The 27781-nt window shown below is 42.6% G+C and overlaps 1 protein-coding gene across 1 annotated transcript in view; it reads right to left on the bottom strand.

Annotated features, from left to right (window-relative positions):
* rims4 (regulating synaptic membrane exocytosis 4) overlaps positions 1-27350 on the bottom strand; it is an 83439-nt gene extending 56089 nt beyond the window's left edge. Inside the window, exons 1-2 of the mRNA XM_049599746.1 lie at positions 27277-27350; positions 23079-24296 (exon numbers count right to left, since the gene is read on the bottom strand). Coding sequence (XP_049455703.1) covers positions 23079-23175 — 97 coding nt within the window. The 5' untranslated portion in view covers positions 23176-24296; positions 27277-27350. The remainder of the gene's footprint in view (positions 1-23078; positions 24297-27276) is intronic.
* Between the last annotated feature and the right edge of the window lie 431 nt (positions 27351-27781).

Here is a 27781-nt window from a genome sequence, read left to right as displayed (position 1 = left end):
CTGTCCTTTACTGTCGGCTTTGTGCTTCGTTGTTTCAGTATTTTCCTTCTGTAAGTTACAGCCCTGCTCTTTCTTTGTCTTTCTCTCTTGATCTAGTCCAGTAAAACTCCTGTCAGTTATGCACGAGAACTGAGAGTTTCATTACAAACAAAACTCCAGTAAACTGGCAAACCTGAACCGATTCAAGCCCTGGGAATAACGAAAAATTACAGCCCGGTCTGGCCTGAATCCGGCAGGTCGGGTAAGACCCAATCAGGCTCAGGAAGAGAATCACAGTTCTAGCATGAGGATCATGGATGTCTTTTAAGATCTGATACCAGACTCAAAATGGCGCCTATTCAGCTCAATGAAAATTGCTCGCCTGGTGCATATGCTAAAAAGGTTTCTAGGTTCCGGGTTTACTTCCACGGTATGCTGCCCACTAATTAAGCATCACAGTATTTCTTCAGCTTGCCCTGTCTGCGAGTTCCCACTCATGTTTTAACAAACATGAAACCTCTGTGGATCAAAAATCCACAACAGGAGGAGTCATAACTGACCTTATTTGCAGTTCAAGGTATCCTATCAACAGATTTACTTAAGTTTCTTTTTTGAAATGCTTTTTGGGCCGCCGGGGATTTTTTTGTTGCAATACCACAAGTGGCCACCAGGAAAAATCGGAAGCAAGGCTGAGCGGTGTTGGGCCTGGCACAATGCTCCACCATGACTTTTCTCCTAAACCTAACCTAACCGGCACAGGTGCTAATTCGTAAGATATGATACAAAGCACTGTATGAGGATACGTTAAAATGTTACGATCAAAAGAAGGCAAAAAGCAGCTTTGACAGAGCTACGCTAACAGTTTCCCGTCTTCATGCTAAGATTAGTTAAACGTAGCAGACTTGCAGTGAACATATATTAAAGTTACAGTTTAGTTTCAAAGACTTAACCTAAGTGACAAACCGAAAAGATCTTGATGGAATCCATTTCTTTGAATACACTGTTTCTGTGTCCTCGTTCTCTCTCCTCTGCTCGGGTGCAATGACTGGACAGTTTTACTGTGTTGCTGATGGGAGAGCAAATCACTTTAAGGGGGAGCAATTCTGTTGGTGCTTCCAATGAAATAAATTTAACATGATCTTGGCTGGATCTCTGACCACACACACACACACACACACACACACACACACACACACACACCAGAGTCCTCTATCCTCCATTATAGCTGGCACTGTGGTGAATTGTTCCCGCCAAGGTCTGTATTGAGACCGCAGGGCAGCGGGGAGAAATAACAGGTCCAAAATGGGAGAGGAGGCTCCAACAAGGACTTTTTGAAATTAGGAAAATGTCTGAGCAAGGACTTTTGGAAATGAAAAGACAACTCTGAAGACTCCACTATAACAAAGACTTGATGAAATTAGAAACCGGCTCCAAAGGGGTTCCTGAAGCCAAGAGAAAAAAACTATACTGAGATGGTTTCATATCAACACTTGAGGCTGTCTTTACGAACGTCTCCTCCAGAATATGTTACACAAACACTGACGACCTTAAAACACTTTTCTTTTTTATACAGCCAATACCCATCACAAGCTCTCTCCACATTTTTTTCACCTACTTATCCACCCTCCCTCTGGTGTTTCATACACCCTGAAAGCCAAACAGCTGTTAGGGTTTTAAATTTTCATTGTGTCAGATGACGGCACATCGTGTTGCTTCTGCTGTGATCCCTTGTAATTCACTGTGCTCCCTGTTTAATGAACGCCCCCCCATTTGACACACTTTGGTCTCTTTACACCTTTCATTCAAATGCATCTCGTATCCAGATTGTATCTAGATATGATTGCATTCACACCTGCATTAATAGGTGTCTCCAGTGTCCACATTCAGATCTGATCGCTCTCTCCAGCTCAAACCAAAAAAGTTGCCACCATGCTCCATCATTTGCTGAGCCTTTGCTTCATAAATGGCTTGGTTGCAGGTATTTAAAGCTAAAGCATCTTTTCCTGAACAACAACAACCAAGTGTTTTTGTGCCTAAATCCAACCATATGTTGACCCTAGCTTTGTTCAAACATAAGGTTTCACGATATCCACAACATAATAACATATAAATGTAACGTATCCGTGGTTTACAGAAATATACAACGCTTTTTCTGGTGACTGAGTTGCACAGCAATGTAAGCACATACAATGAGCAGGAGCAGCAACACACCGTCTGACACATCTTAAGGATGGAATCAGGGCTCGGCGGTGACGGAGCAACTGCCGCAGCAAGTGAACACACCGTCTGCGGACATTTCGACTTGACCAGCAGACTTCACTACAAGCTGATTGGCTGTTGAAAAAGGTGATGTGCTTTACGTTCTAAAACCAGCCGCCGGCGATTTGACTGGCTGAGTTGCAGGTGACACCATCAGCCGGCTTGAGTCGAGCACAGACGGCTAGTTTACACCGCTGCAACTTTTCTCTGCAACGTTCTAAAACCGTTTTGTCTCACCGCGAATCATTGGCCTGAACTGGGCTTTAGGCTTATTCTAAACTCCTTAAATCATGCTCCTGACAAATACTGTGCACCCCAACTGAAATATGCAAATCAATCCTGTGAACCACCTGAAACTAAACTAAACTGTAATCAAAATCAAAAACAAAACAAGCAAACAAATAAAAATTAAATGAAAAATACAAAACGATAACTCTGCCTCACAGTCTCTTAAATATATCTGGAGCATGCAGGTGGCATTCAAGATCATGTAACCCATGTGTCAATGCACTTTTCTACATGATAATTGAATCTAGAAATTACACAGAAAATTAAATTAGAGCTAATATGCATCTACACATTTAATTATTCAGCGACACTGCAGCAAAGAGAAGAAACATCTGATGCTTCAGTAACTTCATCAAAAGGTATCAGAAGTGTGATGTAAGCAAATTATAACAGCATTAGGCCCAATTAGATTTATTAATAACACCTGAAAATCACATTAGATAAAAACACAAACTTAATTTCAGTAAAGCTTTTCTGTACTTAATCCAATTAGCAACATGACACCAGAGAGGGGAACAGGAGTGCTGATTCGCAGGAGAGGTGTATTATATGTGTATCTTCATTGTTCTGTTATGAAATAGGGATCATACACATAAGTCAAAGTTTAGAGGTGTGTATTCGCTCTCTTTGATTCAGCAGCACTGCACCGTTGGAACAAGATGTAAAGGAAAGGTGTGGCTGTGAGTCATTGTCTTTGATGCTGTCACAGCTTTGAGCACAAATTGGTGCATCAAGAAGCTCATGCATATGTGAGAAACTCAGATTTCATACCAATAAGTGTGTTCAGAGGGTCTGAAATTCAACCCTGTCCCTTACAAATTACAATTATACACTGCAGGGAAGTATGACACATCCTTATACTGCACACATGTCACAGGGAGGAGGCGAAGGTCGCACAGAGAAAAGGACTCTGACATTGGAGATTGGACTGTATATCCTGTGCCCCATGTGTCGTTAGGTTTAGGATACTAAGAACATTTGGTTAAAGCAAAGTTTTTTACCGTAGCATTACCCCTGATTCACAGAGTGTATATGTAGCTGTCACAACTTCAGTGTGTTTTAGTTCATTAAAAGGTAACTGTCACATATTGGTCGTCAAAAAAGTTTTCGTCAGTGTTTGGTTAGACTAAAAGACCCTCAAAGGAGTCAAATGTTAAGTTATTCCAGTAAGTACATTTTGTTTTAATAGTTTTAAGCTTGTTTTACTTGCAAAAATCTGCATTAGCATTATTGCAGTTAACCATAGAGCTAGTGTTTGGGTTATCTCCAGCCTTTCGTCAAAATATGGTCACCTCTGGCACCAAAACTCCAAGATGGCGACAGCCAAATATCCAAACTCAAGGATTCAAAACAGGAGCCCACAAACCAATGGCTGATGGCTACATCCATTATCTAATAGAGTCTATGACTGGGACACTTAGGGCCTGTTTATACAGTTCCATATATTTCTGAAAACAGTTATTTATCTTTGCCTCTGCACTTATCATTTACACGTAACCGGCATTTTTCTCGACATAAAAAGAGATTTTCAAAAACGGCTTCCAAAGTGAAAGTTTTTTTTTGTTTGTTTTTTTTTTCTTTAAAAAATCCCTTCCTATGGAGACGTTTAAACAGGATAGACAGAGATTTTGGAAAACGATGACGTAACCCAGTTCGCACATGCCCATTAGGTGCCCGGGAACCACAACAACAACGGCGGATATACTATGCCGGGTTGTTTACGTTTTGTTAGCACTTTTGGGACTACTTACGAGCTTACAAATGAACTTAGCATTGCTGCATCAACATCACCGCTACATCGGTGCACAAAGACGTCTGCTGTGCTCAATATTAGTAAGTGCGTGGCAGCTAACTATGCTACATAAGGTTAAAATGTAGTTTATCGTTGTTTTTATCACTAGCGCCAAGAGGAAAACAAATCACTGTGTATGCGCAGAATGTTCTTCTGGTGTTAGACATATGGCGTATTGCCACCTACTGGCCTGGCATGATAATTGCAGCAAAAAAAGCTGCAGTTTTTGCGTTTTCGTGTAAACGTTTTCACAACTGATCATGTAAACCCGTATTTTTTTTTTTATACGGGATAGATAAAACATTTTTATTTGTATCGGTATCCGTGTAGACTCACAAGTCAGTCTTTAGACACTTTGCTTAACTAAAGACTGATGTCTTTATCCCTGATTTTGTGTTTAGATGTGCGGATACAATTTCAGAGATTAAAAAAACTCCCTACATTGCAGAACCAATAGTAAATCCGCAGGGCGGTCCTTCGGTGGCTCGCTGAACTCTTGTGCTCGTAAACATAGTCCGACTGGGTTAAAAGTTTTAAACAAAGTTGCTGTAAGTCCTTCATTTCCACAATCTTGTGCGGACGAGAAAAGGGGGAGTGCACATTTCCGGGACGGCGTGTCCTTTCCAAAAATGCAAGAGGCGTTGCTTTGTTGCCGGCTGTTTTCGCTGGTGTGTTAAACACATTTTAGAAAGGAGTGTCCCCAGACTATCACAAGGCGGAGATCTCTGATTGTCTGGTGGCGAGACTAGTATCCGTGTAAACAAGGCCTTAAATACAACAGCACTCTTATTAATGTTATTAGTTCCACCTTTGCTTCTCAAAATCAAGTCGAGTAAAAATGTCTGCTGTGAGAAAAAGCCTATTTTGCCCAGATATCAGCGCTAACTTTGGTGCAGTGTTACTATAACTGATAAAAATGATGGGTAGTGGAACAGAAATAAAAACCAAAATGTTACAGGCGGTAGTTTTCCTTTAAGTGTGGACAATTTTTAGTGTAACCCAGAGCACATATCGAGAGGAGACGTAGTAGAAGACAGGAAAAGGAGAGAACAGAGTAAAGAGAGCTATCTAGGAGAGATCAAGAGCAACCAGGAGGAGAAGGCAGGCGAGAGGTGAAGACTGAAGAGGTACAGTTGGAGAGGCTGATGAAAAGATGAATGAAACAATGATTGAAAAGGATGAGGAGACGTAGAAAAGGTGTGGAGAGGAAATGCAAGAATGAAAGTGGGAAGATGCAACAGGCAAAGAGGAAGATAAACAGACGTGGAGAAGATGGGTTTGAGAGAAAAGGAAGACAGTAAGGGAGAAGTAAAAGGTCAAAGTGAAAAGAAGATATGGGGTAAAAGGCTTAAAACTGTCTTTATATGTCTAATTTTGTGTCCTTTGACTAATATTTCTGTTTCATTATGAACAGACACTCGTATCAGAACAATTTACAAGCTGCCCGAGCAGGAAGGGAGGATTCAACCTGTCAGAGACAATGGGAGGTGGCTGTCAAAGCTCGGCAGATCAACACATTCAAATTGCCTCTCAGTGATTTCCTGTCATTACCACACAAAGCACGGCTGTTAACTGGCTGCGGCATTAAGAATGAAATCACACTCTCATTCATTATGTAATGGTATGTTTGAAGAGGCGTCTCGTGTGGCTTTGTCTCCACTTGAAGCCCACATGACAACTTGACTTCCTGCTCTCAGTCTAGCACAATGCAGCCTGTCAGGACAGTCGGGCCTGTTAGTTACGAGTGCATCACTCAGATATCTGCTTCCTCTCTGTCCTCTGACCGTGCTTCATTTTACAACTCTATCCTCACATTCTCCTCCATCTTCTTGTCTCCAGCTCCTCCTAGAGTCTGCTCTGCACCTCCATTTGGATCTCAATGTGTTCTCATCGACATCATCACATGAGAAGAACGTAGTTTTTGAGGCAGCTGTGTGAGTGTGAGCGGTAAAGTGCAGGAAACATGGCAACGTGTTGCTCTTCAATTGGTGAAATATGCTTCAGATTCTGTTCCACCATATTTAGGGTTCAATCTAATAATCCGCTGGTCTGTTCTGATCGGGTCAGACTGTCCCGTACAGGCTGGATCTCTTTAGTTGGAAAATTAATTTATGCATGTCTGATTTCAGATCAGGTCCAAAATGTTCGACATGTGAAAACTAAATAAACTCGCACTGCAAAATCAATTTTACACGAATAAAGCAAAATGAAAAGTGTGCTTTGAGTTCAGTCTGAATGCTATTTGAACCCTTGATTATACTTGCACAATGTATCCTCAAACAATGGTTTGTATGATATCCTACAAATTAGTGCCCCACAAATGACGTTGCGTACTTTACATAAAGCTAAATAATTCACGTAAAGTGACGCTGAACTACATAAAGTTCTCACAGTTCTGAACACCAGTCTCCTGGGAAGAGTCCTGTGTTTTGTGACCAATTCACCGCCCTAGCCTGCCTCCTTACAGGATTACTCAGGACTACTTCCTTCTGTATTCCCATGCGCTCATAGGTCAGGTGATCCTTCCTTCAGCCTTCAAATATACGTGGGTTATACACAGATTACTGGCTCACGATTCCGTGGTATATGTACAAATTTTGGTGCATTACTTTTCGGGACCACAAAGGAAAACGTACAACCAGTCCATGAGAACAGCCTGACTCACGTGAGGTCCATTAGCATAGGTGTACACAAGTGCTGTACGAACTACGAGCATGCACAAAGGTGTTTATGCCTATCAAATCGCCAGTTGGCATTGTCCAATCTCTAAATCACGGATACGTTACATTTGTACATTATGTAGCGGGAATGTAGAAACTTTACATTTCTTTACAGTTCAACAGTGCTGTGGTAAACTGTGGTTATGTTTAGACATAAAAACCACTTGGTTAATCATGTTTTGGCTTCGAATACTAAGTTTTGAGGGGGCATGGCTTAGCCACAATGGAGTGAGTTGCGTTTTAACGTGAACTCCCGCTTAACTTCTATTTTAAATGAAACTTGTCAAGTGCATCCCATCTTATGCGACAGCAAACAATCGCTAAACATAACCTTAGAGCTGAATACCTCCGTAGAAGTACACAAACGGCAAGGAACTTGCGGAAATAAAAGTATACCAGACCCTCCAACACAAGGCCCAATGCCTCCTCAGACCAGAGTACTGTCAAGAGCCCAGGTGAGAAGATCCCACCCCCAGCGGACTCAGGAGAGATTTACAGATACTCAGTTTTGGTGGCACATGTCTCAATTCTTGTGGCTCTATCCCTGGTGGGAAAACACCAATGACTCGCTAATAGATAACCTGTTGTGTTGTCTGTTGCAGTTTTCTGCCTTTCCTAATTAACTGTAAACTTGTATCTCATATCACATATTCATGGACATACTTTATGCATTTTAAACAATCCCTGTAAAGAAAGGATTCAGATATTTGAAACAACTGTTAATAAAGGTTAAATATCTTTTAAAGAATTTGATTCAGCTGCCAAAATATGCACTGGCCCAATGTCCAGGCCAGATCTGACCAACATTGCTCAGAGTTCATATGAGAAAACAGCTATACAGACGCTGTGAGGCGCCTTGTGCATTAGTAACAGAAGCTGAGGACCCCTGACGAGGCTGCTGTATTTGACACAGTGGGACCAGGTTGGTTGGGGACACTGCGACAACCATGAGCGTTGCTTTACAGCAAGCAGAGTTTGGCTCAGACAAAGCTGAACTCCCTAACATTAAATCTTCGTCCTCTCAGAGCTCTTTAGGCCTTCATTTGGTAAAGATGAACATACGGCCTGATGTCATATTAGATTATAAACGCTGGGTAATGAAATACTAATTTATCAAACCTCTCCCGAACATGTGGTGCTGATGATGCGCGCCGCCGCCTGGCACTGCTTTTCCACATTTTGCTGAGAAACACAGAAACAACAACCACAGCGACTGTTGGTGCACCAGGCTACAACACGCCGAAGAACACCTTCCCTGCTGCCGTACTGCTCAGTATAACAAATGAACACCTGCAGCCTCCTCCCCTCTGCCTTCTCCTCCTCCCTATAGAATAGACCTCCTTTCCTGGCAGTCCATTTTGTGCTCCTGACTTTTCTGGGTCATCTCTCCAACTCAGAGGCACACCAGAGACCTCTCTCCTCCTCTACTCGCTCTCCGTTCTTTCTCCTCTATAGCTCACATCTATGACATCGACTCCATGCATCTTTCTGTCGGGATTATACATTATTGTAGTCGTATTCGCAGCACTCCTGCGGGTAGACATCTTTTCACTACAAGTTTTTCATTAAAAATCTTTCACTAAAAACACGACTTGGAGTTACAGGATTTACTTCGACCTGGACACCAATTGTGTGCGTTTCCTTTGTCTCTCCTTTGTCCTTCCCATGCTTGGCCTCCATGTGACTTGAGAGCAGGACGGAAGATGGAGAGATGGATGGTACAGTGAAGGGGAGTAGAGGAGGGAGTAAAGGATCGAGGGGGGTGCAAGAGGAAGGAGAGATAAAAGACAAGGGTAACGAGCAAGGAGGGAAAAAAAGACCTACTGAGCCATTTTAATTTCTCACTTCCTGCCTCCCTCCCACTGCTGTGCTTTCACCTCTATCACTCCTTTCTGTCCCTCCATCTCCCCCTCATGCATGTGACCCCTGGTTGATATATGATTGATGCTTTCTTCTCCCCATATCTATTCTTAACTGCCTCTCTCCATCCCTTCTTCATTCTCCTTTGTTTCTTCACTCTCTCCATCTCTGCTGTAACATCCATCAGTCCCAACTCTGCGCACATTTGTCCCTCCATCCTCCTGTCTCTCTCCCTCCATTTACTTTCCTCTCGTCCCTCTTTCCTCTGATTCTCTGAAGGCTAATGTTCCAGATCCTTTCACAATAAATGACATCTCATTACTTTAGCTGCTATTATGACGCCATAATATCTGATACATGCTCGTACTTCACACACATTTGGCTGACACTCTCATTCATAACTTCTTGAACTGAAAAGCCAAGAATCTTAACAGAGAAACATGCACCATAGTCGCTAGAAGAAATATTGGCATTGTGCCGTATTATTTAGAGGATACATAATAGCCTTTTTAAACAGCCATTGTGCAAATTTGCAGGAAAGCTCAATCAGTCTTCTTTCAGCATTGGCAGTATAAAAACAAAATCGGGGAGTGCAGCAAAATGCCGCCTACCTACTTTTGTTTATACAGAATGCGCCTTTTTCGGGGCAATGGGGGGCGTGAGCAAGTAACAAAACGTGTAGCTCAGCATGTGACGTAAACAGTGACGTGGGAGGGAAGCCGCAGCTGGTCAGTCCTTCGGCGATTCTCTCATAAGTCGGCCCGTTCTTCACCGTCCCCGTCATCTGACAGTTAATGGCCTCTTCATTTGCGAGGACAAGGAGGGCGCGCAATTCCTTGTCTCCCCAGTTGCTCATCTTTACAGTGTCTGTCAGGTTTGCATTTCCCTCTTGCTACGAGCTGCTCGCTAATTCCATCATCAACAGCTCCTCCCACAAGTCATCAACAGCCCCTCCTGTTGCAGAAGGCCGTCCCGTACTTTTTAAACTAAAAGGCTTGCGCCAATATGTCTACCCTATGAGGCGGAAAATTGGGCACCTCGGATCAACTCACCAATCCGGCTCTGTGTGTCTAAACACTCGCAGCTTGCCGGCAAAACGGCCCAACATTCACAGAAAATCTGGCAGTGTAAAAGGGCTAATAACTCTTCAACAATGCTGTGCTTTATGTGTGGTTGGGTTTAGACACAAAAACCATTTAATCATGGTTAGGAAAAGATCATGTTCTGGCTTAAAATACTTGCTTTTGGTGGCACTTACGCAGGCAAAAATGCAGAAATGCATCAGTAAAATACGCCCACATTTTGTGGCACTATCCTGGCAGGAACTGTAGCGATGTATCACTGAAATACAGTAGTTTTTCATTGGCCTATCCCAACAGGAAACACAGAAATGTATTGGTAAAATGTGATGGCTTTTTGTTGCACAATCCTGGCAGGAAAAGCAGCAATGTCTTGGTATAAAACAACCACTTTCATGCCACTATCTCAGCTGGAAACTCAGTGATTCTCAGTAAACAAGCTCTTTTCAAGCAAATTTCCCAGCCAGAAACACAGTATTGTATCAGTATAATATGACAACTTTTTGTGGTATGATCCTGGCACGAAAAGCAGCAGTGTCGTGGTATAAAACAACCACTGTCATGCCACTATCTCAGCAGGAAACACAGTAATTCTGAGTCAAAACAAGTGCTTTTTATGCAACTATCCTGGCCAGAAACACAGCAATGTATCGGTAAAATATGACTGATTTATGTGGTATGATACGGGCAGGAAAAGCAGCGATGTCTTGGTATAAAACAACCACTGTCATGCCACTATCTCAGCAGGAAACACAGTAATTCTGAGTCAAAAACAAGTGCTTTTCATGCAACTATCCCGACCAGAAACACAGCAATGTATCGGTAAAATATGACTGATTTATGTGGTATGATACAGGCAGGAAAAGCAGCGATGTCTTGGCAAAAAACAACCGCTTTTCATGCCATTATTGCCACCGCAAACAGCGACGAGTCACTAAAAACACCCACATTTGGTGGCTAAAAAGCCCCTGGAAACACAGTAATGACTTGCTAAAAACTACTGGTTTGGTTGTTTGTTGGTCTCAAACAGTGGTCTGCAGCTTGGCAGGTGTCTCCCCTTGGTGACACGTCATCCACCATCACCTCTACCTCCAGATGACAAAGTCAGCTCATTCACTATGTCACCTAAGAAACACTGATGTGATAAATGTAAAGTGTACAAATGTAACCTAACTGTGGTTTACAGAAATGTACAATGCCAACATTTTCTTCAGGTGACTGGGCAGAAACATGGCCTCTGCAGAGTTTAAATATTTTGGGACTGTGTCACTGTCAAACATAAATCTATAGAGTACCTTAAACCTGAATATTATCCTTGTTCTAATCTTTACCATGAACCCAGGATTTTGTCCAAAGTCAGCAAGTTAAAGAAGTGTGAGGCCAAAAAAACTCCTCACAGTACTTCAGATTTTTCTAATTTTTCTCTCCTTGTGAAACATTTGGCAGAGAAGTACAGCAGCACACTCTCACACAAAGAAATATAGACTCAATTAGTCTCCCCGAGCAGCAGCAGCAGCAGCAGCAGCGCCTATTCTCTTTCTATATTAGAGATTTTTTTTTCTCCATCTGATTAATGGGAGGATCAGAATGAACAAGAACAAGCCTGAGAGGAAAACGAAATCCTTCCTAAAACACTTGCACCATTACTTATTTTAAAAAAAACAGCTGTTGGCGATGTACCTTTGCTTTGTTGGGCCGTTTTCTCCAGTGCACAGTAGTTTTGTATTTGTATTTTGTTATCTATAACATGGACCAAGTTATTTTCAAGAATAAGATTGACAAAAAGTGAAGTATACTGCAAGTACGTATAAAAAAACGTCCAGAGTATATAGGTACAATTTTGAATGTGCAGTGATTTGCACTGAGCAAGAGTTGCTTAACAGAGTCAAGAAGAGACTAACCTGTGTCAGATAATAGTCGCCCAAACATAAGTCGACCAGAAAGGTCATTGGTCAGCAAGATTTGAAACTCTATTAGGAGCTGTGCCTTGTCAAAATAAATCAAAACCTATATGACTGGACCATGTGGGAATTTAATTTGAAAGGACAGACACAGGAAGTGTCCACACTCAGCAGTCAGGCAGGAGTCAGGGTAATTTCCAGGGCTGGTACCTGCGGTTATTCCACAGGCTAGTTAATAACATGTCGGGCAGGAAATCCAAAGTGTGGGATCATTTTGAGAAGGTGAAGGACGAACCCAAGGTGATATGTAAACTCATCTTCATTGGTCGACTACAAACATGACGTATCATCTGAAACATGGAAGTAGCTACATGCCCATTAGCCCACAGCGTTTTGCACCAACAGAGGCTGAACCATATCGGTGAACAGAAAAACCTTTGAAATCTCTCTATCCACTTTCATGTAAAAACCAAATATAGAAAATATAGATGAGAAAATTTGAGGGACAGTGAGTAACAAATAGCATCACTGTAAACATTAGTGCTTTAAGATGAGAGGATGTTGGATGTTGGTTGATGTCTGGCAGGTGACGAGACAGACAGGTCGATGAGCGGCTGAGTGCACATTTGATTCCTCATGTTTTACTGTGTAATGCAGGGGAATCAGCTCAGCCGTCAGTCTGCCACCAGGAGGGGTGAAACCTGACACCTGAGCTGCTAGATTACACATACATGAGAGTGTGTGTGTGTGTGTGTGTGTGTGTGTGTGTGTGTGTGTGTGTGTGTGTGTGTGTTCTGTGTGCTGATCAGCTGCAGAGACGTGAGAACAGAAAGGAAAAACAGCAAACTGTAATTCAGGTCAGAGAGAGAGAGATGTGAGCACAAGTCTGGATTTATGTTTTATCTTTTCTACCAAGGAGACAGCACTGAGTAAAATCATCCGTCTGCCTCTTTATTTCAAGGTTACGTACATTTCAAGGTTGACATAAATCTCTACTATGTTAATTCATTGCTATTCACTCCTAGCCTGGTGTGACCGTCCTGATGACGTGAGCTTAACATTTTGTTTTTCAACATTCAAACGCTTTTGGGGTCAACTGGGGATCCACCCAATGTAGTTTGACAATGTGAACAGCCAATCAGGGACTGTGTTGTAGCTAATAATGTAAAATGTAGGCTGCAGCTTGCAGAACTGTACAGGTGGTTTGCCAAGCAGCAAGCGCTAACTCTAATGTTAGGAAACACAGCAACAAGTGAAGTTATTGCAGAATTGCAGAATATATAATTTACACTTATGCGGTGAATCAACGTGCCTCTGTGTCTGCGTAGAGCCTACACCATACACTGCGCTGTAGCCTGACATGCACCTTCCCAGAAATGTAACTACACGACGCAGACCTCCTGTTTATATTTGTAAGCTGAAACCATTTCCCTCAGTGGAAACAAAGCTTTTATTTCCTTTAATTTCACAGATAAGAAACAATAAATTATGAAGACAATAAAGCCTCCACAAGAATAGCATTTTAAGTCTTGTGTGTGATTTATCCTGGCTTCATATGAGCGGAGGAAATCTCCGCTAGTTGCTAGGCTAATTTATACAATGTAAAATGCCATAGGCTTGTGCTAATAACGTTAGCATGTTGTATTTGTTTGGAAAACGTGTTTAGTATAAGACAGTTGTTTTGTCAGTGAACTTTGTGAGTTGTAATGGAGCATAATTATGTAACGTTACCTTTGTTAAATGTTGCTGTTGTCCCTGGTTTTACATGAGCATATGTGCTATAAATGTTAGCATGTTGTATTTGTGGGGAAAATGTGTCCGGGTCCATGTCATTGGTTCGACATCCCATTAGTCCGACTGTCCGCGGTGCTGAACGGCTCGCAGCGGGCATATGGTGCACCGCGACCGGCTTGAGGCGGAGCAGGCTCACGGCTTATGTGTTTGTCACTTTCTTTTTCATTTTAACCCACACCATGATCTTTTCCTGACCCTAACCAAGTGGTTTTTGTGCCTAAACCTAACCAGACCTTAACCACAGGGCATCATGATGATTTCGGAACAGACTTCGGAACAATGAGTTTAATATGGTCGGAACAATGGGATGTCGAACCAATGGGCATTTCGCATGTGTCCAGATAAAGACAAGTGTTTGTCTGTGAATGCTGCGAGTTATAATGAAGCTGATTTGTGTACTTGTGTTTGAAAATGTCTCTATTAAGCCATGCTTAATGTGTGTTTTGAATCAACTAAACTTGACAGCACTTCACAGAAACCCCGCCACCAGCTAGTCTCTTTGAGGTGTAACTGCAGACTGACAGTAGCTGTGTTTCCATCAGCCTGTTTAGATGCGCATCTAGAAGTATCGCATCGGAAAATTATGATGGAAACACCAAAATTCGAATTAAAATCCCCTGATTCACACAAACTAAAATACGCTCGCTTTAGCCGGGTTTTGGTTGATTCGAAAAAATGTTGATTCGCAAAACGGGGGATGGAAACAGTTATGTTCGAATTAAGTCTGACGTAGCACACCTCTCTCCATGGTGATATCCACACTCCGGGTCGGGAAGACGGTAATGCATTTACAAGCTGGTTCCAACCGCCAGAAAACAAATGTAAGACTTGTTTTGTTTCCGGTTCTGCGGAAAATTCGTGCAAGTTCCTAGTTTTCACCAAAGTCCGTACATTTAATGGAAACACAAAGGATTCGTATTTCTTTTAATGCGCATTTCCCAATGATTCGGATCACTTTTGGATGGAAACATAGCTACAGACACATGACCGCACAATTATAAATGCTCGTAGATCTGCATAGAGCTGACGCACAAGAATAAATCCACCTTAATGATAAAGAATAAAGCCTTTAAAGGGTGACTTTTCCAATTTCCAACCAGCTTTGTATCGCGACAGTGTAAACAGTATGTGTAAATGAACTGTGGTAAACTTCCCTACATCTTACCAGTGTCTAACCAAAAGCCCATTTAAAAAAAAAAAACAAAAAAAACAACAAAAAAACCCACTGCTTTGTAACGCGGGAACCAGGAGTGGTAAAATGTCGACTCATTTCCAGGTTTTAGGACTCATTACTCGCGGACTCTATTGTGTTTCCTGTGGGAAGACAGCTAACCTCACATAACGTCATCCTCCAGCAGGAGAATTTATTGGTCTCGGTGGCGTAGTGCATTCTAGTAGTTGTAGGTTTTCTACCTCTTAAGCTAAAGCAAATGTCACAGTCCTTTCCTCCTGTTTTCTCTGGTCATAAAGCACCAATTTCAAAAGTATTTTCACACTTCTTCTGCACAGACAAAAGACCATATTTCCAGCGGAGAAATATTCCTTAAAGCAAAGTTTAAACCATGGCTGCAATAAAATGTCTAGATCTTTTTTAAATTCATACCTGTTGTTGGTGAAAAAGTTGAAACAACAAGTGTGATTTCCTGTGCCTGCCCCATTGACTTCACTAGAACTGACACCAAAGCCTGGCTCCAATGCAAAAATCGAACGCTGTCACTGACGTCATGTCCTTTCCTTCTTTTATATTTTCCTTGGATTTCATCATCTCACCTTTATCTTTTGATTCCCTCACACAAAGATGAGTCTTAACTACACGGTGGGAATGTGAGATGTCCGGGTCTTCAAAAGCAGCCACTTAAATTCAATTCTGCTTATAAACAACAGCTCTGCTTGTGGTTTTGTGCTCTATGGTCTATTGTTAAGACTTCATTTGATGCACCGCTGCTCTAAAAAACAGGCTTCCTTCCTGTCCTGTCAGTGAAACACGTCTGAATTGAACCAAAGTGTAGTGTGAGTGTGGGAAAATGAAACAAAGACAGCGAGAACAGGAGCGGAAAGAGAAGGAGAGGAAAAAAGAGGGAAAGCGATTAAAGGCAATTTAAGGTGGAAAGTCTGAGTTAACCTGCAAACAGGATTTTTAAACCGCAGAGTGAGAAAGGGGTCTGAGAGAGAGAGTGGAAGCTTGACAGAGAGACACTGAGGCAAACAAGGAGCGAGTCAGAGAATTAACCTGCAATCAGGCCTCTATTTAGCTGCAGTCAGCCACAATCAGCAGCCATATTAGCATTTAATTAGACTGAGAGCCACAAACCACGGCCTGCCGCTCTGCTCTGATTACCACACACACTGCTTTCATATATGTGTGTGTGTGTGTGTGTGTGTGTGTGTGTGCGCGGGCATGGGGAGACTTTTTGTAAATGCATGAGTGCTCATACAGGTGTGTTTTTGTTTATGAGTGTTTATGTTTTTTGGGTTTTTTTCCCATGGTTGAAATCTGTTCCCGGGTGTTAAAATATTACTCACACCTTCGCACAGGTGATGTTCCCAGCATGCCGCCCTTTATCAGGTTGCTTTTGGTTAGCAACGGTGAACACACACCTCGGAAGCAGGTGACAGTGTGATCTATCTATCTGTGTGTGTGTGTGTGTGTGTGTGTCCTGCGTGCCCTTATGTCTCTGAGTTTGGAGCCAATTTTCCAGGATATTTGATGAATATATAGATGTGATATCTGACACAGAACTGCTCTGCTCTTAACAGCACAAACACAACTAGACTCATTTTACTGACCACTTTAAGGTGAATCTTCCATTGAAAATACATTCACTCATTCATTTTCCTTAACTGCTTATCCTGTTAGCGGTCACAGGGGGCTGGAGCCTTTCACAGGACTGACACACAGACAGACAACCATTCACACTCACATTCACACCTACGCACAATTTAGAGTCACAGATTAACCTGCATGTGTTTGGACTGTGGGAGGAAGCTGGAGCACCTGGAGGAAACCCACGCTGACATGGGGAGAACATGCAAACTCCACACAGAAGGGCTCCCCCACCCCCTGGGTTTGAACCAGGAGCCCTCTTGCTCTGAGGTGACAATGCACCACTGTGCTGCCACACATTGAAAATAATAAAAACAAAATCATGGGTTTATAATTTTTACCTTGACCCCTCATTTTGCAAAATGCCCTTATGCCCCTCGAAACACACTTACAAAGGGCAGTGGTCGAAATCGGTAGCCTTGTACGGTAGCCCCGGCTGTCAGTGTGTGAATGCAGGTGAATGGGTGAATGTGACTCACAGTGTAAAAAGCACTTTGAGTGATTAGAAGACTAGAAAGGCGCTAAACAAGTGTAACTCCATTTACCACACTATCAATTGATCAAACAAGCCATTTAATGATTAAAAAAGCTTCATTACCGTCATCATAAGCTAACATCAGCAGCCCCTGTTCCTACCCCACCAGCCTGCACTGATATTTAAGCAGCGCTAACAAGTGCAGCAGCTTCATTGCTGGAATTAAATTAAATTCGGGCATTAGAGGAGAGCAACGTCGAAATACGTCAAAGTGTGAGACTGCACGAATCAGCAATAACGATGTAACATTAGTCATCTCGCTAGTTAGCTACCGAGACATCAGCATACTACTAGCAATTTCTTTGTTGTGCTTGTTATGAAGAAAGGGACTTTAATTTTCTAAGACTTAATTTTTTTTATTTATTTAGAAAATACATTTGTGGGGTTTCTTCTGTTGTTTGTGCAGCCATCTTACTGATGATTTCTCATGACACTCAGTTTGCAGTTTGCCTCTGAAATACCTCCGTTTGGAGGGTCATGTAGCTCGAATACGTCGCCCTACCCCTTGATCCCAACAAGAATTGGGACTCCTCCACACCTAGACGTGAACATGCAAAAATGAGGGGAGGAGCTAAGTCTTATCAGGGCTGGTGTCATACAAGTATGACGTCTAAGGGCGCATTCACACCAGGATAGTCCGGGGGACTCAGTTTGATTGGGCGAGGAATGCTGAAAAATTTCACACTTTCATTTGGTTCAGTTCACTTTCACACTGCACTTTTTAAAGCGGACCAAACCTCCTGCACAACGTCACGCAGTTACAACAGCTGCTCGTTTGGGGGCGGTATTGCCCTAAACGACCACTGACCAGGAAAAAAAAAAGCATGAGGAAGAATACCTGGCTCATCGATTGGCCAGGACCGAAAACAGAAATCCATCCAACTAACCACCGATATATAGTCCTCTGACCATATACCGATAAGCGCCTGCACCTCCTCACTACTCCACGTCTGCCCATGAGACATTTTCCAACTTTTACTTTTTTTACGTCTGCTTCTCCCGGTTCGTGCTGTTGGCTTTGGTTTTTTTTCTACCCAAAATGCACTGCGCTCTACATCACTTCCTCTCTTTGGTTCACTGGATAGTCCGTTTGCATTTACCACTATAAGCAAACCGCACCAGGGTTCACTTACAAGTGAACTGAGACCCCCAGTTTTCAAGCGTTTCAAATGAGCATTCACACCACTCCAAACAAACTGAACTATCCGTGGAAGCGGACCAGGGTTCATTTAAAGTGGACCAAATAGCGCCAGTGTGAATGCTGCTAACTGGTAACAGCCATGAAAGGTCATAATAATAATTTAATAATTATTAATATATTCAGGAATTGTGATAATCACCACACTTAAAATAATTCTGAGAGCATTTTTGTGTCTTTCTTACATAAGTGCAGCACAGAGGAAATGAGAGAAGAGACAAACAGGGAATGACATGCAACAAAGGTTGCTGCTGATACACAGTTGGCACCTTAACCCCTCGGCCACCAGAGCACAGACAGGACAACTTGTAGAACTAAAGATTATGGGGCTGTTGACCTGTGGTTTCAGAGCACCTTACCCCCGAGGACACTAAGTCAGTGTTTGGGGGGGATTAGCTCTGCTGGCTCAGGTAAGATATTGACTCTCACCAGGGTGATTAAAGGTGATTTTAGTCCTGTTCACAGCAGTGTTATCTGTGATCGTTACAGGCCACAGGCCCCTGAGAGAGTGCAGGACAAATAATGTGTTAACACACGTCAATTTGTCAAAAATAAAAGATCACAACCATTTTCAGTGTTCTGTTCTCTAGAATTTGTCACTGTTCCAGCTCACTGAGAATCAGATTACACAAAAGAAGAAAGTCGCGTGTTGCTGAGAAGCAGCAGGTAAGTGTTATTCTAAAAATGAGCTGCCCTCTCAGAGCTCTGGGTGACTTGTTTGGTTACTGCGAGTCTTGGACGGAAAATGACTGTGATTTGCTGTTTAAATAATAACAACAAGTGTTTTCAGCCAAGCAGACTATTTGGTCACGTCCCAGCTGTTCCAACAAGGTCCAACTGTGTGAAAATAACCACAGCAGATACTGCTCACCAGGCTGCGGCCACTTCTCCTCCTGTGTGTGTGTTTTGTTGGTGATGCAACAGCAGCACTCTGCCGTTTATTGATCATTAACTTCATCTGTTGTTATTCCATGAACCGGTGAAATCAGGTGAACTTTTGACTTAAAATGGCATCATTTATTATGACTACAGAGGATGTTATGGACGAGGATACTCGACTCCAATACTCGCGTGCATCCCTAGTTCTGGTGGCACAATCCCTGGTGGATACGCAGCAATGTCTCAGTAAAAAACAACCGCTTAAGTTTGGTGTCTAAGAAGCCCCCGGAGGACGCAGCGATGAGTCACAGAAAAACAACCAGTTTTGCTGGTTGTTGGTTTTTACCAGTGTTCTGCAGTGGTCTGTAGCTTGGCAGGCATTTTGCTAAGGTGTCACACCCTAACCCATCCCCTCTGCCTCCCAATGACAGTCAGCTCATACACTAAGTCACTTTTAAAACGCTGATTTGATCCATATAAAACATACATATATAGTGTATTTGTGGTTTGCAGAAACATGCAATGCCAACATTTTCTTCTAACGACTGGGCTGCTGGGGAAATTGCCTGAATTCCCCAGTTTATAATCCAGCTTTAGTGGCCGCATCTTTAATTGTTTTTTTAAGTAGGAACCCTGTGACCTACTTAACCCTCGCTCGCAACACACATTCTTATTAAACCTGTTTTATTCTTCCAGAGATCCTTTTATATACCTACAGTATACCTTTATCTTTGACTTCAATTTGTACGGGTGAGACAATCCTGCACTGCAGTATTTCAAACAGGATTAGGAGAACAGGAAATCAGGAGTAATATAATGTCGCAATAATACCAGTTTATAGAAAAATCAATTACATCATCGGATGCATCCGCTTTGAGGAAAACCTTGATCCTACCAACAATCTCATCATAGCAGACCTGACATAACCACACAGGTGTGCACAGGCTCCCTAGTCTCTCTCTTACACACACAAACACACGCACACACATATTAGTCTTCCTATTTCACTGTAGTTTTAAGTGACTTCTCTGATTTAAGCTAGATCTGATTCTGAACAGAAATACAGTAAAATATGTGCTTAATTTAAATTCCATGCATGATATGTGGTTTTGAAAGAAATAATAGAAAAGCAAGCTTGAGGGACAAAACACGCACCAAACTTCAGACAGTCTGCTCAGGTCACTTTGTCTCCAGAGACTAATTGTTGTTTCATGTCTCATCCCTTTCAAAAACTGATTTCAGAGACTCTTCAGGCTGTTATAAAATACAATTAAATCTGGCTGTTCTCACCAGTTGTATGTATGTTTTCCTACGAAAACTACATTCGTATGTATCCCATGTATTTAAAAGGATGTGATCACATGATCAATGCACTGACAGCAGGTTGGGGTGGTGAATGGGTAACAAAAAACTGGACTTTCGCGCGGAGACACGTGTTTGGATCTGTGTAAACTTTGAGTGAACTTTGATTCATTTTATGGTACATCCTCACCAACTTTCTTTGCCTAAACCACGGGTCAGCAAAAGAGCCATTTTTGACCAAAACAATTTAAAAATCTGTCTGGAGCCTTTTAGCGACGGCATCACGGCCTATTTAATCTAACTTAGCCAATAAACATTCCTAATAGGTCTAAATAAGCATTCATAGATATGTTTTACAACAAAGTAGCTACTCTGCAGTCGGCTATGTATAATTATTTGGTTCTTAAACTTTGCAGTGTTAGTGGTGAAAGCAAACAAATCTGTCCACTCAGTACGAAATTCCCTTTATTTCTCCGAGACGTTCTCTTTTTGGATTTGAAATCAATAGCTAGCCTCACTAAGGAGACTCAAGACTAGTCACCATTATTGAGATTCTGCAAATTTTAGGAAAACTTGCCAGGCTGTAGACGTTTGATGCACATGGATGACAAGTAGGGATGTTCCTGGCGACTAATTTCACTGTTGACTAAATGAAAGATTTAATTGAATTCAATTCAATTCAACTTTATTTGTCCCAAAATAGGGCAATTAATAATTAAGTCTAGTCGACTTGTCTAAAAAAAAGGCAAAACACTCAGAAAACAGTAAAAAATTTAGCACAATTTATCGTTAAGTACACTGTCCCAAAAAATATCGTGTGTATTAAGAGCCCTTTGAAGCCTTTAATCACAATCTTCAACAACCATGTCGGATTTTAAATGCCGCTGAAGTACGAGACACCACACACCGTGCAGTAGGAATGTAAACCTGCACATTATCTGACAACAACTCACTTAAAGTTAACAAATAATATAACATCTCAAAAAAGATTCATAGCTGCTGAATTCATTTTCTAGATCGAAGTGCTGCCAAACCGCACTGGTTTTGTGAGAGGACATCTCTCCAATTTCCCACCATGCCGTTTTAAAACTCCAGTCTACTCGAGCATTACCATGAGGAGGGGGACTGCTGTCTGACTGCTCTGTAGCACCCACTAGTGGCAGGCAGCTGCCTTACAGTTGTACAGTTGTACATGAACAAAACACTAACTGGTTTAACCGACAAATATTTCTGGTGCTGACTAGCGAGGGGGCGGACGTTTAATCATTTAGACGCCTAATCGCTAAACTTTCCTTGTCAAAATCTCGAGGCACCCAACCATGTTTCCTTTTCTAAATCTAATTAAAGTAACTTTAATTGCTTAAATCTAATTATACAACTGTACATTAAGGATGTAACATCATTCATGGGGCACAAATTCGCAGGATATCACACTAACCATTCAATGAGAATACGTTGATTCATGTGACTGCAAACATCTAACTACAGGTTTCCCACGGTCGTGGAAAACCTAGGAAAGGGTTAGGACATGGAGTTTCACAATCACATTTTCCAGGGCCTAGAATAGCCACGGATTTAGGAAAAAATGTATTAAAAGTTTTGGAAAAGTCGTGGATTTTTTTTGTCGTGTTATGAAATTGCCACAGTAATCTTCCGTGAATAACGTGCCACATTGATTTACAGAACATCAAATGTATTTTCTGAAGCTGCTCTCTCCCTCCATGTTTGCCAGCTTACTTAAAAAATGTTTGAATAGAGTTTCAATCTGATATGTTTGAAAACCACCAAGCAAGAAGGGCAAGAAAAAACATTACAATGGGTCTTTGAAAAGTCCTGGAGAAGTTCTGAAGTTGTGTCCATGAAAATGTGAGTGAACCCTGTAACTAGGACTCAGATTTTATCGACCATTTCACATTCAATAAGCTTTCAAGTGACATTTCAGGGGATAAAATCACTCGTAGTTTTGTGTGACAGTGTGCGACACCTACAGTGTTGGACTCGCTCACACACTGATGTCTTTCATTTGGTTAAATGCCAACATCATCGGCTCAGTGGACATCTGCCATTCAACCATCAGTCATATCTGTAAATGTCAGCAGGGCTGCAACTCGCAAACATTTTTACTATCATTTAATATGTTACCTTTGCACATAATAATCTACTCTATAAAATGTCAGAACAGTGAAAGATGGCTGTCACAGTCTCACAGAGTCCAACATGACCTCTTTAGATTGTTTGTTTTGTCCAGACATGTTTATTTTAGATATGAAATAAAGAAAAGGCTGCAAATCATCACATTAATCGAGTGTGAAAATGGTTGACAATTCATTTTCTGTCAGCCGATAATTGTTCCAGCATTAAATGTAGTGTCACATATTGTGCTCAGAATACAAACTGTGTGTCTTATATTGAATCAAACATTTAGCAATTCAACATATAACATGAATGAATGTAAACAATATACTAGTTTTTTGCAGGACATGCACATGTTGACATGTCTCTCCGTCTCTCTGAGCCCTGACAGATTTATATAACACACTGACCGACGTGTGGATGAAAACATCAGTTTTCCAGACAGGTGACAACATGTGCCTCGTGTCCTATGTTTTATGTATGACTCCATTAATCTCATTTTGTTTGCGTGCACGTGTATGTCATTCCCACTCACCCCCATCGTCCTCGTCGAAGGAGTTCATGCAGGGGAAGTAGATGGCGAGGGCCTCGAAGGACGCGGACAGGCTGATGCGGCTCTGCGATCGCTCCATGTAGAGGCCCGCCGTCGGCCCGGGGTCGGCCGGCTTGGCCAAGCGCGGCTGGGCATTCTTCACGCGGAGTACGGCTCGCGGCGTCTTGGATGGCTGTCAGCTGCCCCCGACGGCAGATCCACCTCACCCCGAAAAGAAGAGTCGAGCAAGAACCCCCGAGGTGCCTCACACCGAATGAAATCGGTGCAGAAACTTACTTGCGGCAAGTGGCGACAAGAATTCGATGTTTCTCTAGACAAAATGCGAGCTCCAGTGGTGCGAATACATCCTTGTGAAGTGAGATCTGTCTCTGCTGGATGCTCACTTTCGATGAGGTTAAGTGTTCTGATGAATGATATCTTTGTGTATGCTTTATCTATCTGTGCGTAGCAGAGTTGGATCTCAGTCTTCCTGTCATTCCTGCTCTAGTTTTTGGATGCTTGTTTTGCTTCCATTCTCAGGCAGAAGCTGGACAGCATCCTCCTCTTCATCCCTTGTTGTCCTCAGAAGTCCAGGTGATACTCTGATGGACTTATTGTTGTCTGCTTCTGCGTCTCACCTCCTCCGTCACGCTGATAAACCCTGATCTTGCTCTTTTAGCTTCACAGCAAAACTCCCTGAACTCTGCTCTCTGCATGTCAATCTAACATCCTCCGTCTGTTTGTGCATTCACAGCTCGGATGCCTGGTCTTCCTTGGATCCCGGTGAAGGCAGGAAGATGGGAGGAGACGCTGGTGGTAGAGGTGATGTTGACGCCCAGCCTGAAACGTGTTGCTTCCCGACTGAATCAAAGCTTTTCGTTTCTGTCCCTCGGCATTATCGTATCCTCGCTCGTTGACAGAGCGAAATCATTTCTTTCACACAGATAAACTGACTTTTAAAACCCAGGAGACGTCAGTTGCAAATCTGCTTCATTTCCAAGCCCAGGTCCGCCGGGAGAGCATCAGTTGCAGCAACAATTGCAACTGGGGGGCAATCTGTTGCTTCTGCTTTGATGTGAACTGTATTAGAGTTGATGCTCTGCTGTAAATGTTCTAATGTTGTGTTGCTGTCAGCCAGGTTTGCTGTCCTCTTCTTCTTCTCTCCTCCGTCGGTCCTGTGTCGCTCTGCTGCCGTGCCGATGCTCCACTGACTGTCTGCTCCTGAGACGGGAAAGGACAGAGAGAGAGCAAGAGATGATGAGAGAGACAGAGAGGGAGGCTGTGCTGTTTAACAGCTTGTGTCTGACGATTCATTCAGCGGCGAGCGGCACGGAGAGCAGGAGAGAGAGAGAGCGAGGGGGAAAGGGAGGGGAAAGGAGAGCGAGGGAGCGGAGGGGGAAACAGAGGGGATGGAGAGCAGACTGTTGCTGGCAGCCCGACCAATCAAAATGTGGACGAGGGAATATGGGTGTGGCTTGGGGACAGTGGAAGCAATGCAGGGCAGGACAAGTTTATAATGTCTCTCTCGCTCTTCATCTCACTGTGCCTCTCGATTTTCGCGGTCGCCAACCCTTTCCCAGAAGAGATCACCCGAAACACATGAATCAAAGCTCAGAGAGGTGTTTAAATGCTGAGCGATGCCTCACTATATTTCTCTGAAGCAGAATGTTTGACCCCAGATATGATTGCAGTTACATTTTGTCAAGGTAAAGTGCAGTAGAGTGGAGACCTCTGACAGGAAAATGCTTTGGACAATTCTTGGAATTCCTGAAGTGACACAGTGCGTTTCAGAAGCTTTCCAGAAGCTCATAAAAATACACACCCCATCTATTTTTGAAAGCACGTTGCACAGAGCAGATCGCATTTTCCGGCTAACAGGCACTGTATGTGGAATATAGATTCGATGTTAATATGAGAATTAATGTATTTTTATTAACTAAAGCACAGCCACAAATCTTTGACGAGTGTCATTGACAGCTGGACTTTTAACAATATTAAATTTGTCTGTAGACTACAGCACAACCAAGTAGGAAATAAAAGCAAACACAAGTACAACAGACAAAAAAAGAAACCATTTAACTAGACTGCTTACTTACTACTGACCAAATCAACAAAATCTGCAAGTCTACAAAATCGGGCCAAACACTCCCGTTTCAGAAATGCTCCTGGTGTAGTATGACGACGTGCGGAGCACGGAACAAAACCAGGCCGCCAAAATGCGGTGCGGCCACGCCTGGGGAACTGTGCCTCCAAGCTGTCTTATAAAAATGGTGGTGACACAAACAAAACAGGTGAATTAGTGATCTCGTATTGTGCCCACCTTTGGTGGATCTTGACAGATGACAGTTTTTGCAACCTGTTCTCAGTCCGAAGTCACTGAATAGCGGCACTTGGTCAGTGACTTCCAGCGCCAGACACTGATGAAAAAAGCCATCCTTTCATGTTGGCATGATAGTGGCCTGTCACCGTTATTGTTTAATGACACCCAGCAGTGTCAAGGGGAAACGGGACAATAAGGAAAGTTAAGGGGGCAAGAGTCCGAGTACGGTAGGTGGGTGGAAGGGGTGCTGGATGGGTCCAGTAACCACTGACTTTCACCTGAGTGGTCAGTGCTCACTTCCAGCAAGATTTTAAAGCCAAACTCTGTTCTTTTGTCCTAAACCTAAACCTTGCATGTGTTGTTGAAAGAAAAAACATGAATTTGCAGTGTTGTACTGACATCGTGCTTTTGTTTTGAAAGAGACTGTATGCAAACTGTACATTTCCTGTGAAAACAGAAGTGTATTTTGAAAGAAGACAATGCATGTAACAGGCACAACTTGACACGTCGCCCGAGAATGTCAACAATCAACGCACCCAGGCTATCTTGCACGTCATTTCCTCGACATGGAAAGTCCACGACCAAACAGCAATATGCGATGAGGTCGGAGTGAGAATGTGTTGGTTTTTGGGCCATGACAAAGGCCAAAATGTGTCCTGCAACAGACAGTAAGTCTTGTTGTTTTTAGCTGATTTCTAGAAAACTTGTGACCCCTACCGACTGGTTAAGAGGAGACAGGAGTCAGCAGTCAGTGAATATTAGGCTGATTGGCCCAGTGGTTTGCTTCATTATCTCTACCAGGTTTACGCCTGGTAGAGATAATGAAGATGAAGAAGAAGAAGCACTACTGACATTCATTTGACACTCATTTAATCAGCACTAATTCTTACCTGTGTAACAAATCACAGCAGATGGAAAAACTGTCTCTACCAGTTTTATATGCCTACAGTGAAACCAGAAATCTCTTATCAACAGATTAAGTTCATAAACTCACAGACAGCAGGAGTTTCATGTGACATGAGCGATTGCTTGTGGATGTTGCACGTCACAAAATATGCGTGGACTGTAAACAAACATGGGGCTTTATGAAATGTGCGTCTGTCTAATACAAACCATGTATGTCCAAAATTGTTGGCTCTTAGTTTTTTGTTTGAAGAGAGATATTCACACATCCAAATGTCTCAGATGCAGGTGCACTGGAAAATATCACTTGAGTCTTTGAACAGAAAATTGTGCATGCCACTCTTGCACAACTTCACAATTCATCAGTGACACTAACATTTAGGTCCTACTGGACCTTCGTCATAAGTCCAACACTGCACCATGCTGTGACAGAAGTGGTCAAGACTCTTTTTTTTTTAAAGATTATTTTTGTGGGCTTTTTTGCCTTTAATGACAGGACCGTTAGTGAAAGAGGGAGACAGAGAGAGAGTGGGGACTATCCACTACACTACCGACGCCCCGTGTTCAAGACTCTTGACGAAGGTCCAGTAGGGTTGAAATGTTATGATTCTTAGTTTTTTAAAAATCTTAGGGACGAAGCGTTGACCTACTTTTAACCTATGAGACAAATGCACATTGTTCTGCTGCTCTCTGATAAAAGCCTCCAATGGAAAGCTTTTATTGTGAAAGAAGAGGGTCAGGAAGTAATATCGTATTAAATTAGCAGTAAGTAAATAAAGCAAACACAGCCCCCACATGGTTGTAGGGAGCATTCAGTTCTGACAGGTGAAATATAACTTAGAAAGATCGATCACTGTCGACGAGTTGACGTCCACTCCTCTGTAGAATAATTACATCTTTCATGAGTCTCCACCTGACTTTGTTCTCTCTCTCTGTCTATTTATTCTTAACCGTCTTTCATTCCTCCCTCTTTCTCACCTCTTCTCTCCCTCCTCCCTGTGTCTCTGCCTGTAATCGTCTCCATGTTGTGCACCACTTCCCTCTGCTCCTCTCTGTTCGTCTTGTTTTCTGTGAAGCAGAGAGGGGAAGGAGGGAGGAGATGGGCTGTGTAATCAACGGTGCTTCACAGGGCTCCATTCATCTCTCTGCTTCCATAGATGGAAGCCATAGGGAACACACACTCACACACACACAAACATAATCAAAACAAACAGGCACACTGCAGTTCATGACGTTCAAACACACACACGCAGACAAAAGAAACGTATAGTGAAAAGCTTCTTTATCACGGTGCTACCACATGTGTGACAAGACTGAGGACCTGTTCAGACTGTCGGCTCAGATTTGTTTTTCAGGCATGTCCGGATTGATTTCAGAAAATCAGGACATCGAAAAGCTTGAAATTAAAGAATTTTTGCAAATCGGATTCAAACCACATTTGGAGCTGTTTTGAAATGTGAGTCCAGTTGGCTTCCACAGATGG

This window comes from Epinephelus fuscoguttatus, linkage group LG1, assembly GCF_011397635.1.
Source record: "Epinephelus fuscoguttatus linkage group LG1, E.fuscoguttatus.final_Chr_v1".
Classification (NCBI taxonomy): domain Eukaryota; kingdom Metazoa; phylum Chordata; class Actinopteri; order Perciformes; family Serranidae; genus Epinephelus; species Epinephelus fuscoguttatus.
The sequence above is the reverse complement of the archived record's forward strand: the minus strand, read 5'-3'. Positions and strand labels throughout refer to the sequence as shown.